Below are 18,495 nucleotides of genomic sequence, written 5' to 3'. Positions count from 1 at the left end.
AGGGTGAGGAGAGACCGAGGTGGAGGGTGAGGAGAGACCGAGGTGGAGGGTGAGGAGAGACCGAGGTGGAGGGTGAGGAGAGACCGAGGTGGAGGGTGAGGAGAGACCGAGGTGGAGGGTGAGGAGAGACCGAGGTGGAGGGTGAGGAGAGACCGAGGTAGAGGGTAAGGAGAGACCAAGTTGGAAGGGAATCAGAAGTGGAGGAGAGAGAGGTGGAGGGTGAGGAGAGACAGTGGGGGGGAGGGGAGGATATCACTTTTACTTCCTCTCCTAGTGTAAGGTAACGCCCCCACCCCACAGTCCCTGCCGGGGCCGAGAGCAGATCACTGTTCGCATCAGCCGTCACCCGAGACCGCTCCGTACTTGTTGGTAAATAGAGGTTCACTATCTGTTGATAATGGGATTCACTTGGGGGGCTGACTTACCTCCTCCACCCCCAGGGCCAACACTGAGAAGGCATCAGAGACCTGGTGCTGCCTATGCTGCAGTACTGCGAGAGAGAGGGATGGGGGGGCGGGCAGAGGAAGAGGAGTGGGGTTAGAGAAGGGACAGGTGGGGAGAGAAAGAGGAGAGAAGGGACAGAGACCGAAAAGGAGCAAAAAAAGAATTAGAGAGAGTAAAGAGGAGAGTTGGGGGAAAATGAAAACATTACGAGAGAACATGTAGCAAAGAGGTGGAGAGAGAAGATGGGAGAGAGTAAGGACGCAGCCAATAGATAGGGCAGAGACAAAAAGAATCGAAACAATACAAAAGTATTTTCCAAACTCGTAAATAACCACGGGCCAAACAACTGATCTGCAATGAAGCATCCGAATCCGGTATATCATGACGTTAACCATGCAATAAAAAATAAATTAAAAAAATAAAAAAACACGTATACACCATGTTGACCCTTTTCCATGCAACGTATTCTAAAACACCATTCTCATTCATACATTCACAGCAAACCTGTTCACAAGAGTGACAGAAAATGTTGTATTAGTGTTACATTTTTGTTTACATCCATACCCGCTCACTTATGCAATTAAAGGATTCATGACCACACGGTTACACAAAACGTACTGATTGGACTTGCCGTGAAGGAGAAACACGTGTTGACACACACTCCCGATCTGTGAAACATTCACCCCACTTTCTCGAAATTGAAACCAGTGCATGTGTCCGACGAACTTCCTGCCGCTTATCTGAATGCACCAGTGGCAGAAGATAGTCCCCATCTTGCAACAACACAATTAAAGGGAGGCATGTCTGTCTCTCCCCACCGCCACATGTCTCTGAGTCTTACTGTCTCATGCGAGATCTCCCTCTAGGAGACAGCTGACACCGACTCTTCCCCTGAACAGTACGGGAGATGCGTGTGTGTGTCTATATGTATATATCTGTGTGTGTATGCATGTGTGTGTGTTTGTATGTGTATATGTTTGTGTATGCATGTGTGTGTTGGTGTGCAAGTATGGGTGTGTCATTGTGTTCATTTGTCTTCATGGATGTGTACACATATGTTTGTGTGTATACCTATGTCTGTGTATGCATGTTTGTGTGTATGTATATGTGTTTGAGTATGTTGGTGTGCGTGCTTGTTTATATGTGTATGTGGGGTTGGTGTGTTGGTGTGCATGTATATGCATATGTTTCTGCATGTCTGTGTGTGTTTGTATATGTTCATATGTGTGTGTAAATGCATGTGTGTGTTTGAATGTGTGCATAGTTGTGTATGCATGTGATCAGAGGGAAGAGTGCACTTGAGGGCAAAGAGGAAAACATACAGGGAAGAGTATGTGAGGGCAGAGAGAAAAATACAGAGGGAAAAGCACGTGAGGGCAGAGAGAAAAATACAGAGGGAAGAGTCAATGTGAGGGAGGAGCGAAAAATAGAGAGGGAAGAGCTCATGTGAGAGCAAAGCGAAAAAAATACAGAGGGTAGGGCGCATGTTAGACCGGAGATAAAAACATAGAGGGAAGAGAGCATGTGAGAGCAGAGAGAAAAATATAGAGATAAGAACACATGCGAGGGCAGAGAAAAAGATACAGAGCGAAGAGCACATGTGAGAGCATAGAGAAAAAATGTAGAGGGAAGAGTACATGTGAGGGAAGAGAGACAAATACAGAGGGAATAGCATGTGTGAGGAAAGAGAGAAAAATAGAGAGGGAAAAGCACATGTGAGGGCAGAGTGAAAATACAGAGGGAATAGCACATGTGAGACCAGAGAGAAAAACATAGAGGGAAGAGCATATGTGAGGTCTAGACGCCTTACACAATTGGCGCCCTGAGCAGCATTTCCTTTTCATGCCCTGGCACAATCAATCTTACATTCTATGTCCCGTCACTCAGGAGTACAACCACGAATGCTAAACACTGACCAATGAAATTACGTGGCGTAACACCAGCCTATTCAGTGTCATGGACCCCAGGGCAAGTAAGTAAATGACCCCCCAACCTCCTCCATATGCTACAGTTATATTAAATACACGAATTATCAGCGTTCGTGGGCCCTGGTGCCACTGCACCTGCTGCACCAATTGAAGAAACGCCCCTGGGCAAAGGTACACAAACAAGGAATCAATGACTGCCGACCTACCGGAACCACTGCAAAATGATCAAATAAAAATACTTTCCACAGAACATTTACGATGGAATGCATAGAAGCGCAAGCCATTATAGCAGTATTAATAGAAAATCGTTGCTACACGTTTGTTTTTGAAGTGTCGAATTCTAACCTGGAGAGTGAGGATGGTATATTTTTGGAGGGCTGAAGAGGCGCATGGCGTGGGATCGCGCTAGCATGCATCACAGCTCACAAACCTCGGACACATTAGGGGCAGCGGAATGTACAACATACAGAAAGTATGTGCATCACCACGTCGTTACAAAATTGCAGAAACCTGATGCTTTGGTTAAAACATGGCCACAATGTTATCAACTACTGCAGAAGAAAAGATGGCCGAATGGGAAACGTGTGGAAGGAGAGGAGTTTTCTTGTTTGAGAACAAGGCTGTAAGATTACGACGACATTTAAAAGTCAATTGCTTCACTTAAGGCGAGAGTTTATTATTAAAGTAAATTAAAGGGAGTGGACAAAAATAACCTGTTCCTAGTCGGGAAAGATGGGTCTAATGAAGCAAAGGTGACCCAAACAAGATGGACTTACAAAGGAATCGAGCAGAGCATCAAAGGGCTGGGTGAGAAGGGAGGGGGGAATGCAAGGGTCAAAGTGGCGAAAGTGAAAGTAATCGAGCAGAGCATCAAAGGGCTGGGTGAGAAGGGAGGGGGGAATGCAAGGGTCAAAGCGGCGAAATTGAAAGTAATCGAGCAGAGAATCAAAGGGCTGGGTGAGAAGGGAGGGGGGAATGCAAGGGTCAAAGCGGCGAAAGTGAAAGTAATCGAGCAGAGCATCAAAGGGCTGGGTGAGAAGGGAGGGGGGAATGCAAGGGTCAAAGCGGCGAAATTGAAAGTAATCGAGCAGAGAATCAAAGGGCTGGGTGAGAAGGGAGGGGGGAATGCAAGGAGCAGCTGTGCACGTGCACGCCATCGTGCACTCAAGCCCTAGGCCAGCAAAACCATGTGGGTAGCACTTTTGAAAGCCCACTTACAAAATGTCTCAGCGAGACCTAAAAAATAGGACTTAACACATCATTAAGGTAACTTAAAAAGCAAACGAACTGTATCCATTGAGATGCCATTTATGAGGAGATATTTAATATAATTGGTGATGTGCGACTTGCGATGGTATGTATCGCAACATGTGCCTGCAGGGCTGTTTAGTGGAAGTGCCACATAATTACCCTTGGCCCTAAAGCATGATTTAGTCAAGCCTCCCGCCGAGCACGGTAAGACCCTTCAACATACCCAAAACACAGGGTGCGAATCACACTACTATGGCGGCAGCTCCAGAACACCTTGAGGTGGCTCTTCAAGCACTCCTTAAAAAGCTACATTGAACTTTGTAAACTGTACAGAGTACATTGTGCAGAACCTTAGCAAACGTACTGAACTCTCCAAGCACTGCACAGGGCTGCAGGGGCTCCACCGCACCAGTGATTTAACTTAGTTAAGGGTCCTGAGGCTAGGCCAGGATCTAGTACACAGTTTACACAGAGCACGCACAAGGCTCGTGTGTCGCCAGGCACTGCTTTCACAATGACAAGGTGTGGCAGTGCTCAGCATAAGGCGGGATGATGGTGGTGGGGGGAGGGGAGGCAGGAGAGGTCGGAGATAACCACTAGAATCCAGGAGTTACGCTGCCAAGAGTAAACTGAAGCTGGGCTTGGTGTCTGCCACGCTGCCCCATATTGATAAACTACAATAAAAACACTAGAAAACGCCGCGATGCACTGGAGTATGCCTGAGGATCCGAGTTTGAACATGGGCTCTGTACCCGTTAAGAGCTGGGACCCCCAAGAACAGGTAGTGCACATGCCATTCTCAGGGCTGGGGCAAAGTGTGCACATCGGGGAGCATGGGGAGGGGTTTAAATCTAGTTAATTAAGATTTGGGTGTATAGGGGAGGTTTATAATGCAAAAGAGCACTAGTGGGGTGCTGCAGGTTAGGAGGCTAGAAGAGGCGCAGAGCTGCGATACCCAGTACTGATTAGCAGGTTTTGGGGGTGGGGAGAATCGGGGTGATGGGGGCCCTATAGGCCTGGAACTGCACCTCAAGGAATAAGGGCATGCAGTGCCACACTGAAAATCAAAAAATTCTAAAATTAAAGGAACTCAACTGGCATTCTATCCGCTTGTTTACATCATAAATACTGAAAGCCTCAGCAGACGGAACAGTTTACAATAATAACAGCTGTAAAATAATCCTCAAGCGAATAGTAAGCAAACAAAAATGTCATTAAACAATAAACAAACATCATGGGGTCAATGCAATAATTACTTGACAGAGTCCGGAGTTTCTGCCAGCCACACAACTCGTTCCGGTGTTGCGAGCTGCTGCAGGGAAGGAGGGGAGGCGGGCAGGACGGCGCGGGCAGGACGGCACCTGGCACAGCAGCTGTTCACTATGGCCGCTGTAGCTGTAGAGGTGATCCGGAAGAGGCTTTTGTCCGGACGCTCATGAAGAAGTGAGAGGCGCGCAAAATAGGCAGCCTGTTTTTGGTGGCTGGAGGGGGGGCAAATGCAGCTTTGAAGCTGCATATAAAACAAGAATGAAAGTAAAACCAGCGCTGTGCTCGTGAAACGGGCGCCGCGCTGGTAAAGTATGTACACAGTGGGGATGAACGCGGATCAAGCAGCGCGGGAGTGCAGTGGAGAGAGGGGCGAGAGAGCAATAGTAAGCAAACAACAAGCGGCGGCACAGGTCAATGACGTCACTACGTGCTTTTAATTGAATGTTCTAAAAGTTGTGCATTTGAAAATCGTAATTACGTAGCTGAACATCACTCTCCCACGCAAATCCTTACCATGACATCATAGCCGTGGCATAATTTGATTACCCATCGCACTTTAATTCCCTCCCTTCGCCCCATTATGTTCTACCACCCTCACGGAGAAGCATCCCGTGTCGTTCTGCCTGACCACCACCCCTGGCAGCCTCTGGCCTCTCGGACCCTCACCTGGAAAACGAAGTAGTCCCGCACGCGAGCCTTCATGGTGGGGTCGAGCACAAATATTGGCCGCAAGGTTCGTAAAGAGCTTTGCATAGAGGTGCCGGGAGGAGTGAAGGGCACCTCCACACCCTCCTCCGCTCCCAGCGCAGTGGGGCTACTGTCCGAATCGGCCGAGTCTTTCAGCGCTAACATGGCGGACACAGCACAACCACCAACTACACGAACCTAAGTCTCAATGATTGTTTACTATTGTAACTTCCGGTCTACAGTGTAAGTCCTTTAGGGCGGGTCAATACCGTGACGTTGTATGCCATATTGTTCAAAGACTAGAACGGCACCTTATGTTTCGGGGAGGGACAGATGGCATATGTTCCAAACGGAAACAGAAAATCAACCAAGCATAGGCGGGGCATATTACAATTACCTACCTAATACAGCAGCGTACGTATATTACAACATTTCGTTTTTTTGTATGTTGCTGAAACGCTACACTTTATTAAACTAGGCAGCAAATCATGATATTTCGAAACAAGCATTGGTAAATGTAATCTGTTTCGCCGATGTCATAGATGCCAACATTGGCAAAATAAGCTTGCTGGGAGAGGAAATGGGGGTTGGGACGGGAGGAGGCCGGGCAGGGAGGGCGCAACAGGCGGGCTGCTCTGCGAGCTGCAGAGAGAGAGCCCTCCACCGCCGCTCCCCGTCCGGGGGGCGCGCATTCTTACGATTCCCAGCCAAACAAAGGTTCAGACACACTCTCAGCACCAACTGATATCTTTTTTTTTTTTTTTTTTTTTAAAGAAGAAACCTTTATTACACATTAAAAAGATACAAACAAGGGCCTACAACCACAAGGGCCGGCCGCTAGAAAGCTCGAGAGCCAGCAAGGCAACTCCACACATTCAAATGAGCCAGAAGCAAAAGCTCCCTAAAGTTCGAAAGCACATATAACAGGCCGCGGCCATAGTCCAAGGGCGATCAAAAAGGACGGTTTCATATTTTCTTTAAAAAAAAAAAAAAAAGGGAAAAAAAACCAACAATAACACACAAACAAGGCAATGAGAGTCCAAAATAGCAGCGTGCGCTCCCCAGGACGGGGGAAGATCCCCATTATCTGGAATAACTCTTGACAGGAGGTGGTAGTGGGGGGCGGCGGAGAAGAGGACAAAGCATGCACAATTACGTAGAATGTGCGGCTAGGGGGACAAAGCGACGTCGACCTCTCGCGGCAGAGGCGGAGCGCAGATATTCCCACGATAGGAATTCCATGGACCCCACACCTTAGTCCACCTCCCAGGCTTGCCTCTCGCCACATACACCGTCTTCTCCCTGAACATACACCAATCCATATTCTCCTTCCATACCGAAATCGTAGGCGGCCTCGGGGAACCCCACAACTGTGCGATATTCCGCTTAGCCACCATGTACCCTAAAGTCACCCACTGCGTCTGCGCCGCATTATAGTCATTTGGTTCCCAGACATTCAGCAAACACCTCCTGGCCTCTGGTAACAAAGCGACATGCGTGACTTCCTCCATTAAAGTATGTACCCCGTTCCAAAATCGTACGACCTCCGAACATTCCCATAGGATATGAATAAAGGTACCCAACAAGCCACAGCCACGCTTACACAGTCCATCCCTCGAATAACCCATACGTATCAAACCAGGCCCTGTGACATACACTCTATGGAGTATCTTCAGCTGCACAAATCTAAGGCGGGCCGGGATCGCCACCTCTTTCGGGGAGGCCACCGCCGATACCCAATCCTCATCGTCCAGTTCCAATCCGTCGGCCGTCCACGCCTCCCGCAGATGGGTCAGCAAGTCCGTACGATCATTAATACGTTTTTTATAGATCAGGGAAATAGTGCTGTCGGGCACATAGCCGTCGAACACCCTATCTTCCAACGGGGAATATTCTGGGATAGCAGCAACATCCGGAAAAACCGAACACAGCGCATGGTGGACCTGTGCATATCGGAAGTACTCCCTATCATTTAATTTGTATCCAGTTTTGAGCATTTCAAACGTTTTAAAGGACCCTTTCGCCCAGAGGTCACCCACCTTACTTATACCAATCCTATCCCATTTCTCAAAGCCTTTCGTTTTCCACAGACAACCCAAGCGCTGGGAGGCATACAACGGCGTCGCTCGAGTCAAGCGATCCCTCCACCCCATCGCAGCATTCGCCGCATGCCACACGCGTACCGCAACTTGCGTTGGTCCTGTCAACCGTGCATCCGGAGTCGCCGAATACAGTGCCCTATTGTAATCCCCGCCCGGAAGTAATAACTTATCCATCTCGAAGGCCGGATTCAAAGCAGGACCGTATATCCCGTGGTTCACCGCCGCCAATTGAGACGCCCAATAGTATCTTTTAATATCGGGGAGGGCAACACTCCCATCATACCAAGGGAGTGTCAACTTGGCGAGAGCGATCCTCGGTCGCCCGTCCCAAAACAGTTGGCGCTGAAGACCCTCCACCTCACGGAAGTAACGGGCCGGCACGACATCTAGCGTATTTTGTAAAGCGTACAAAAAGCGAGGCAGCGACATCATTTTAAACAATGCCGCCCGTCCGAGCGGCGAGAGCGGAAGCCGTCGCCACCTCGCGACGTCTGCCTTCAATCGCTGGAGTGGAGGGAGAAGGTTTCGCTCATAGCGGACCGCGGGGTCCAGTGATATGAAGATTCCCAAATATTTGAACCCCAATGTAGCAATCTGAATAGGGCACCCCCGCGGCAGGAGGGGGGCCTCGCCCGAGAGGACGTAAACACATGACTTGGCCCAGTTGATAACCAGGCCAGGATTACGGCCGAAGGAATTCAATACGTCCACCAATACAATTAGCGACTGTCGAGGAGAGGTGAGATACAGAAGAATGTCATCCGCATAAAGGGAGACACGGTCCTCAAATTCCGGCGTCCATCTAATGCCCCGCAACTACGGCTCCCAACGCAACCAGGCAGCGAGAGGTTCCAAAGAAAGTGCGAAGAGAAGGGGCGACAACGGACAGCCCTGTCGCGTACCTCTCCCCAGCGCGAAGGGAGCCGACGCCCTACCATTCACCACAACCTGCGCCAATTGGTCAGCGTATAGCAATTTTACCCACCCAATGAATTCAGGGCCAAACCCGAATTTAGCTAACGCAGCCCAAATATACGGCCACTCTAAAGTATCGAACGCCATGGTAGCGTCCAAAGACGCCAAGATGGCCGGCTCACGCATAAACTCCGCTCTAGCAAGCACGCCATGCAACCGCCTCAGGTTCAGGGCGGTATTACGATGAGGTATAAAACCGGACTGGTCCTGATGAATCAAGTCGCCCACGACCCGAACCAGACGATTGGCCAATACCTTAGCCAGAATTTTGGGTTCCGCGTTCAACAACGAGATAGGCCTGTAGGAGGCACAGCAGTCTTGCGGCTTCCCTTCTTTATGTATCACAACTATGGTAGCAAGACGTTGGTCAAGGGGGAGGGAGCCCGCCGCCCGTGCAGCGAGGAACATGTCACGGAGATATGGTGCTATCTTATCTGGACGCAACTTATATAGTTCAATGGGGAGACCATTGGGACCCATGGCCTTACCAGAAGCGATCGAGCGAATGGCCAGAGCAATCTCATCCGGCGACAACTTCGCCTCCATCAATATGCTATCAGCCTCCGAGAGGGACGGCAATGCAATATCTCTAAGTAACAGATGAGAGTCCTCCTCCGAGCACCCAGAGACCGGAGAGTATACCCGACGGAAGTAATCCGCGAAGCAGTCAACAATTTTTACCGGGTCAGTCACACACACGCCATCCACTCTCTCCACAACCGGCACCACTCTACTCGCTCTCTCCTTCCTGTCCAACCAAGCAATCAACTTTCCGGCCTTATCTCCCACATCATACAGTCGTCCTTGTTGCTCTCTACTCATCCTTTTAGCAGCATCCGTGACCAGCGCTCTATAATCTGACTGTTTAAGGCTGAGAACGTGCAATTTCTCATCCGTGACACCCTGCTCCAAATCCCCCTCCATCTCAGCTATGTCAGTTTCCAGGCGGACCACCTCTTCCCTCCCGCACCTCCTAGCATGGGAAATAAGAGACAAGGCATGCCCCCGGATCACCGTTTTATAACCTTCCCATAGGGAGACAGCAGACGACACTGACCCTACATTATCATTGAAGTAGTGATCAATGGACTTAACCAGTTCAGCGCGAACATTAGGGTTACGTAAATACCAGGGGTTAATTTGCGCTACTCTTCCCTCTGCCCCAGGAACAACCTCCATCTGCAACAATAGAGGGGAATGGTCAGAAATACCTCGGGCCAAATGACGCACCTCCCCGATCATTCCAGCCTGGAACGCTGGCATAAGTATATAATCAAGTCTCGAGAGACTCCCGTGGGCCCCCGAGTGGAAGGTGTATTGTGCCTGTCCCGGGTGCATCAGTCTCCAGCAATCTATAAGTCCTAAAGTATCTTGAAAGCCACCCAGCCAGGCCTGGGCTCTAGGGAGATCCCTGGGGGGGTGACGGTCCTCCATACCGGATACAACAGCGTTAAAATCACCCCCTAACACCAGAACCTCCCCAGGGAGTCCCAGGACCAAACGCCCCAAATCCGCAAATGTAGCCGTCTGCAATCCCGGTGGCACATAAACAGCAACGAGCGAAACAGTTCTACCCTCCCATCTCCCCACCAATGCTGCATATCGCCCTCTATCATCGTGGAGCACCTCGTCCACCTCCAACGGGAGAGAGGCCCTGACCAAGATACCCACTCCCCTAGAGCCAGAAGTGAAACCAGAGTGAAACAGCAAGGCGATAGCCCCGCCTATTCAGGGCATGGAAGGAGTTCCCAATCAGATGTGTCTCCTGCAGGAAAACAATGTCGGGCGAGATTCGTTTAAAAAACTGCAACACCACCCCGCGCTTGATCCTATCCCCCAGTCCGTTCACATTCCACGAAAGTATTCTCAATCCCTTACCCCCCACCCCGCTCCCGTGCATGATGCCCACATCCCGGAGAACACAACCAGGACAAATCAGCAGCTAACCTCACATTGCCTTGTGAAACAAACAAACATTCCCCAACTCCCCCCCTCCCCACCAACCTTCCCGTTACAACTCCCCCCACCCTGCACCCCTGCGTGAGCCCATGTAGCCCCCCCAACTTGCAGTGTGCCTGTCGCCCTAACATTAACTACGCTACAAAAAGAAAACCCAGAGGAGGAAAGAGCCTCACTGAGCACCCCACAACCCCCGGGCTTTGAAGGATAAGGCGCTGAATAGAAACACCAAACCAAAATATGGAAGTGCCATCACAATAGTCAGTCACCGGGAACCAAAAGTCTACTCCTGTTCAGCCGAGCCCACTCCGTTCCCTTCGGTCTGTCCCTCTCGACGTCGTTGCTGAGGCAAGGTATCAAGCCAATCTCCAACCTCCTCCGGCCGATCAAAGAAGTGCGTCCGATCCTCAAACTCAACCCGCAACCTGGCCGGAAAGAGCATCGCATATTTCAGGTCCATGTCTCTGTCACCGTTTGACACCCATGAACTCCTGTCGCTGCTTTTGGACCAATTGTGTGAAGTCCGGGTAGAAACTTATATGAATGTTCTCGAACTTCGTCGGCCCACTCACCCTCGAGGCCTGCAGTATAGCATCCCTGTCCCTGAAATGAAAAATTCTGGCGATGATAGGCCTTGGGGGAGCGCCCGGTTTGGGCTTACCACCCGGAACTCTATGGGCCCGCTCAACCGCAAAGAATTTACTCAAGCCTTTGGGTGCGAGATGGTTGATCACAAGGTCTTCCACAAAGAGGTCAGCTGCAGGGACCTCCGATTTCTCCGGCACCCCGATTATGCGCACATTATTCCGCCGAGCCCTACTTTCAAAATCCTCCAGTCGACGGACAGACAAAGCAGTGGACGTCCGCAGATTACGGACCTCGGCTTGCAGGTCAGACACGTCCGTTACCAGACTCGACGTCGTCAGACCCAAGGATTTGACCTTTTCATTCGTTTGTGAAAGGTCCGTTCTGACTAGTTTAACATCGATCAAAACTGTGTCCAATTTATGGGCCAATGTATCGAATCGCTGGCCGACCGCCGCTTTCATCTCCTCGATGGCACCCATGACGTCCTGCAATGTTAACTCCGTTGACGATCCCGGGCCATCCTTGGGTCTCTCCGGCGACTTATGCGGGCCAACAGGGGAACCTCTCGACTGGGTATAGCAGTCCAAGTTGTTAGCTTGGGTATGAGCTCCCCGCCTAGTCGTCTTGGATTTTTGCTTATCTCCGTCCAATATAGCCGCCAATGTCTGATGGTCGTCAAGGGTGTCGGCCACCAACACGATGAGCGATCACCGGAGAACCAATCTAGGAAGCCTCGGAGACCCCAAGGGGTAGTCCCAGCTAGTGTCCAAGAGCAGGCAGGTTACCCAATCGTCCCACTATAAATGTGTGCTGACAATCCAAGGCCCCTCAGTTTCAGCGAGGAGACCCGAAACCAAAAGTGAAAGTAGGGGGTGCGCACCGGCCCAAGTCCTGCATGCCGCTGTTGTTCACTTTCTGCCCGGGCACCATGCCAACTCGAGTCCGGGGCAAGGTCCGGAGTGGGCCGCCAACTTGGAATCGATACTATTCCGGCTCCCGATGTCCGATTTGAATTTGGACAGCAGGTATCACCTCCACGTAGGTTCGCCCGTAGAAGCCCGTCGATAGAATCAGGATAAATTCAGGATAGACGTGGGAGGTTGTGGAGGCCCTCGGGAGCCCTGTGCCTACGCGGCCATCTTGGTTGCGCGCTAGGCTCCTCCCAACTGATATCTTTTTATCTTTTGACGCCCTGCGTATTTGTCTCTTTTATATATAGCACGCACTGCAACGCCAACAACAACTCTCTTTTTAGAGCGTGCCAGTTGGACTGGCTCACATGACTGGTTTCTTATCTTTATGGGGCCATGTGTTTGGCCCCATAAAGATAAAAAAAACTTTTACGCAAGCAGTAAGTCTGGGCAGCCAGTCCAAGTTGGACGGCTCTAAAAGAGAAAAGTGTACGTCACTAGACGCTCTTTTCCAATGGCTGGCCACCGTTTAGCATAAACGGTGACGCCAACCAATGGAAAAGAGGGCGGGGCTTAAAGCCCACTAGAGAAATCTCCTCAAATCATGTCTGCGCAGTATTACGCCAGGCGAGACCTAAAAATGAGTCACTTTAAATTCGAAACTGCATTTTTAAAAGTTAACAATTACACCAACAATGCTAGTAACAAAGATTTCTATAACTAAGTCATTAAAATAATTGTAAAAAATGTACAAGTGTAATACTGAAAACGATATTAAAAATGATACTCCAAAAACGATATTGCTTGCCAAAGAATCAATATTCTTGACAACGATCTTCTATATCAAGATATTTTTGCATCATAATATTTTTTTTCTGATATTTCGAACTAGATATTTTGTCCAAATACCACTTGTCTGTAAACCACCTCTGATGCTCCCAAGGAAGTAACATTATATTCACGTGCAGGCCTTCCAGAGGAAAAGTCTCAAAATTACCATCAAACTGGTTCCGATCTTGCAAAGAAATCAAAGGTTCTACCCAAGGTCCTTCTATGTCAGCAAGGAACCCTGTGAATGGCTCGAACGACACTGAAAAAAATTGAAAGCTACAGATCGTCTAAATGATTCCTTTAATGAAGATCCTCAAATCTATCACTGAAGGAACTTCTTTTGTCCATCAACCTGAAAGATGCTTACTTGCACATCTCTATAGATCCTGGGCATCTGGAGAATATTTATGTTGAGTAGTCGACATTACCAAGTGTGCATTGCTACTTTTCATGCTCCAGTCAGTGCTGGTAATACTCAGCTGGTGTCTGGTACCAGTTGAGGGCCATGTTCTGTGTCGGGGAGCGCAAGTTTCCCATATGCAGAATTCTTGTACCAACGGACTGGTCAGATATGTCACGCAACTCTGCTCTCCTAAGTTAGTCCCCCCCACCCCCCAATAAAAGAAAAGCCATTCTCACCCCTAGTTTACAGACCTAATTCCTAAGAGCTAGCTTCTGCGTGGGTACCCTGAAAACCTACCACTTCCGAGAACGGGGTAAAACAACATATCACTATCCGAAATTACATTTCGCACATAAAACAGAAGTGCATACAGCTGCAAGTATTCTAGGCGCATCCATCTAATGAAACTGTGTACTGCCCTCATCCACTACCAAAAGAAAGCCACTCTCGCCTTCCTGTGAGCAGCATAAATAAGTCCTAGAATTTGATCCCAAGTATGTCATATTAGAAGTCGATTGTCAGACCAGTTTGTACAGAAGTCATTGATGGTTCTACCTTAAGTACTTGTCCACCCTTTTGATGTATTTATTTCTAAATCAGAATTTTCCAGTATCCCCGTTTCCTGTTATGAGCCTCCCACTGTGATTCAGAGTTCTCAGAGGCGGTCTTATGAAGGTGCTTGACTGTTACTGTACATTATAGCCTTTTAGTTAGATGCAATTTAAGGCTGCCACTCCGAGCTTTGATTCAGATCTGTACTCCCTGGATTGTAAATTAATCACCCCCCACTAACACAATGTATGGGGATTTCAATAACAGATCATTTTATTTTACTTCACAAACTGTTATTGATAATGTTCACAGCCCTCCAAACTGACTGAGCTACAGTAGAATACTGCCAGGAAACTAAACGGATACAAAGAAAGGGGAAAAGTACATTGCCTCATAAATTGCCCCCCAGGTCTGTTTAGTTGGGGCAATTATGAGGGAAATTGCACAGTAGCTGGCAGGTAAGATTAGCCTATTACAGATGACAATAAAGGAACGATAGAAAATACACCAAAGAGTGGTCTGGTACACTGGTCCAAGTTGTTTTAAGCACTTATCGAATATCTCAGCAGGTTTAAAAGTTCCCTTACCTGGACAATGTGCTGATCAGAGCCTGAACAACTCAGCTCATCCTCTCTACCAGAAATTGCCTGTTTCAAATCTGCAACTCATCCACATTTCTTTTTAAATTAATCACCCATCGATAAAAATAAAAAAAAGATTTTTTTTTAGTATGTGAGCTAATATTTAAAGTCCTTCTCTTGGAGAACTGATCCCTCACGTGCCTTGAGTGGGTCCAGTGTACACTTCTGCTAAGGCTCCAGTGGAAACTTTTCTGAATATTAATAACTATTCTTGGTAGCTCACGTCAGCATCTGTCCAACATTAAGTTAATCTCTTTGAAATATCCCTCGTGTACCGCTTAGGCCCCTAGAAAGACAGCTATCCATTTTATCTGTGGGTAATTGAGAAATTATACGCCACCCTACTTTAAATTTGTAAATAGATAAAAATATCAGTGTTCATGCTAAAATATATTTCAGAGGACATTTAATTTAATCACAAAAGCCTGACTGTAAAATGCTTCATCTTCATATGAAAGGAAATGCCACCATCAGAAACCCATAACTGAGGCAGGACTAAACCACCAAGGAGTATGTAAACGAAAAGAAGCCCCAAAAGCACCCATGCATTCCAGCAAAAGTCAGTTAAAAACAGCAATAAATGACCCAGCAGCACCAACCTTGTCTTTAGGAACTGAACACGATAGCAGATACACATGAAATGTGGATATGAGAGCTGCCCGGAGGCACAGCAGGATCCCCTTGATAACCAGCACCGAATACATGAAGACATGCATATTCTATTGTACACTTTTATTGGCTCTTAACTGAAATAAAAGTATTAATTGACAGATCACTATGATTTCGGCAGCGGGGGACCTAGGAGATTCGTGTTCCCCTCACCACATAATTTATTATCGTAGCAGGGGCGTGGCTACCATTGATGCAGCAGGTGCAATTGCACCGCGGTTCAGAACCCGAAGTGGTCCAGTGAACTCTGATAACTTCTACATTTTACTACTTTAACAGCTGTTATATGGGCCACTTTCCTTGCTCGTGCCATGGCATCCTTCCTAAGCTACCGGATCTTTGGCAAATAATTTTGTTATCCCGTGCCTGTTTAAGTGACACAATTGAAGGGGCTTATAAAACAGGTACACGCGTATGCCAATGTGTGTAATAAAAACGTGAAGCTTGCTGAGGGGAGATCTACTTGTCTCCTGCTCTTCCTTTTTCGTGTGCTCTGCGCTCACAGACGACCGATGGCTCTTTTAGGAATCACTATATGTTCACTGTGTGCTAAAAGAACCGATCAAGTGCGCAGAAAAATACACATGCGCGGGGCATAAAGGCGTTTTAACTTTACCCATCCAAACCCACAAACGTTTCTCCTTTCAGGGGACGCCTCTTTTGTGCTGTGGTGGGGCTCCGGATAATTGGACAGGAATGCGTGTGCTATTCTCACTTTTGTTTCCTCTCCGCTTCTGTTTTTAAACAACAGCCTACACCCAGCATTTGAACTGCCTGCGCTTTTGTTCCGTTTGTTTCCACTTCATTCTCTTTCATGGCGTACAAAAGTCCTGGTGTTTAATGTGACAATCTGACCTGTTCCTCTTTGTCCCTTTTTGTTTTGTTTTATTATTTTTTATGATTTCTCTGCTGCAGGAGGAAAAAGGCCTCACATGAGCGGACTCATCCATCATCGCCCCGGCAGCATGGAGCCAGCCGGCGTGACAGGCATTCATCAGGCGATGAAGACGCCCAGCGACCGCCTGGCAGGCGGAGGCATGACACAGATTCGTCGAGCAATGGCGAGAGCCCCCTCCGCCGCCGGCTGTCGGGGCCTCCCACCCAGGGCGGTGGCGGGAGCCGCAGTGGCGACAGACGGCGGGAGCCCCCTGCCGGGCGACGAAGAATGGCGTCCCCTTCCGCACGTGGACCCAAGCGACGGCACGACACCGATTCGGACGATTAAGTGACTGCGGACATTTGGGTTGGCAATTAACACGATTATGGGAGCCGCAATGAAAGAGGCCAGCTATGCTGCTGGAGGTCTACAGACACCGGTGGCCTGCGTGGGTGGACAATGAAAATGACCAAAACAGCCACGAGTGTACCCATAGCTCGTTTGGGATTGGCTTTTTTTTGTTGTCAATTTCACCCTCCTGTATAGGTTATTATCTTTTGTTAGCTGAATTACATTTTACGGTCATTAAATTAATATGGTTTATTTTTTAAAGTATTTTTTCACGACAGTAAGTTTCACTTTAAACTGTTTTTCCTTGTAGCGTGGTGCAAACTGATTTTTACTCCTTAGATAGGATCATTTTATCTGAAAAGCAGCAGACGTTCCTCATAGTCGAAAGACCTCCTCGTAAATAGAGATCCCCAGTAACGTCTGCGAGAGGGATCATGTCTGATAAGGAAGTGTCGCACTAGTTTTTTGAAAGTGTATGGATACATGCCCCCTGCTTGCTTTCTGTGGACGCTGTTATTGCAACATCTGGGGGGATTTACATTCTGAGTTCTTTGCTACGTTTTTTATGCTGCCTCGCACGGAGTTTGATAAATCATTCGCGCCTTCCCAAGAACTGAATTTTAAATTCCATAAATCCAGTTGTGCTAAAGCACATAACTATATGAAATAGAGGAAATATAGGAACCTATTGGAAAAATAATAAAGACACTGCTCCGAGCTGTGTTAAAACCACTTGGTGCTTTGATGCTTGGGTGAAAATGCACGATTAACGGTTTAATTTGGGAATTATTTATTTCTCCTACTTGCTGCTAATTGATTCCTTTTTGCAATATGTGTATTAACTTCAATTTTAGGTCGCTTGCAGAGCATGAGCTGAAATCAGAAATGTTTAACAGTGAATTTTCTGCCGGTTATTTTGGAAGTATTAATTCTGATGTACACTTTGTTTTGTGAAATGTTATTTTCCGCTTGAAAATGGTGACAAAATCTGCCTTTTTTGATGGTTTTGACAGGATACCATAGTTTAGCTAGCAGTTATTTTTTCAGGGATGTAATTCAAATGTTTAAGGACTTAGAATTGCATAATTTTTTGTGTGAAGAAGAGGAGCGGATTTAGCCCACTGAATGAAAATCATAGGTGCCCCTTTCATAGCAGGTATGTTTACTAGTGGGGAACTCGCACAAAGAAGGTTCCAGTCTCTCAATCTGCCTCAATAAAGTTACGACAAAGGCAGCAAGCCTGATCAACTTAAAGCATTTGTTAACACCAGTAGGCCTTTAAGGGTGGGTTGAGATTAGCCTGCGTTAAAGGATGTAGACCGATATTGTGTAACATGGAATCTAGCAGGTTGTTGTGGTGTTCTTGGTTACCCCCCCATGGTAACTCTTGATGTCAAAGATTTGCATTGTGATAATCCTTGTTTAGACCCTTTTCACAGTGTTGTCTATTGTTTTGCCTACTGTAATTTTGTATATATTTGTAATTTTATGTCTGTTGAGGGTTGGGAGGTTATGTGTAATACAGCAGGTCTTAGTTTGTTGTGGTGACATGCCGTTGTTCAACTCCATAGGCCTGATTGACCATTGGGAAAAGTTATGTCACATGTCATAGGTCTGACTTACTTATTGTGAAATGCATTGATTAAAGCTAGTAGGCCTTTACTGTTGCATTGTTATTACTCTGTGTTGAAGGTTGTAGACTAGGATTTTGTTACATGGAATATCTCAGATTAAGTTGGTAAGCAAGGAATTTGGTTTTGGTTACCCTATCGGGTAAACCCTCAATCAGTTAGCCCATTTCTGTAATTGCCTCTGTTGTCCTGTGAGTAAAGGCGTTTGGTTTGATCATATGTGCATATCACCCGGAAATGAATTAAACAACTACATCTGAGTGTGGCAAGGCACTGTGCTCAATATTCTCAATAGTCTCCACTGTCACATGTAGAAATATCAGATTGTGTGCTCCAAGGAAGTGGCCAGCCACTCATACCCACAAAAACGGACCAGAAGAGACAGGTCCTACAGCAAAAAAACAAGTTATCCTGAGCACTACTCTT

At 47.7% G+C, this 18,495-nt stretch overlaps 1 protein-coding gene across 2 annotated transcripts in view; it reads left to right on the top strand.

Moving 5' to 3' along the window:
• C10H1orf35 (chromosome 10 C1orf35 homolog) overlaps nt 1-18,100 on the top strand; it is a 130,817-nt gene extending 112,717 nt beyond the window's left edge. For both annotated transcript variants that reach the window (XM_085628768.1, XM_085628769.1), the window contains exon 9: nt 16,126-18,100. In XM_085628768.1, coding sequence (XP_085484894.1) covers nt 16,126-16,435 — 310 coding nt within the window. In that variant the 3' untranslated portion in view covers nt 16,436-18,100. The remainder of the gene's footprint in view (nt 1-16,125) is intronic.
• The last annotated feature ends 395 nt before the right edge of the window (nt 18,101-18,495 follow it).

This window comes from Triturus cristatus, chromosome 10, assembly GCF_964204655.1.
Source record: "Triturus cristatus chromosome 10, aTriCri1.1, whole genome shotgun sequence".
Lineage (NCBI taxonomy): Eukaryota > Metazoa > Chordata > Amphibia > Caudata > Salamandridae > Triturus > Triturus cristatus.
Note: the sequence above shows the minus strand (reverse complement) of the source record. Positions and strands in the feature narration are given on the sequence as shown.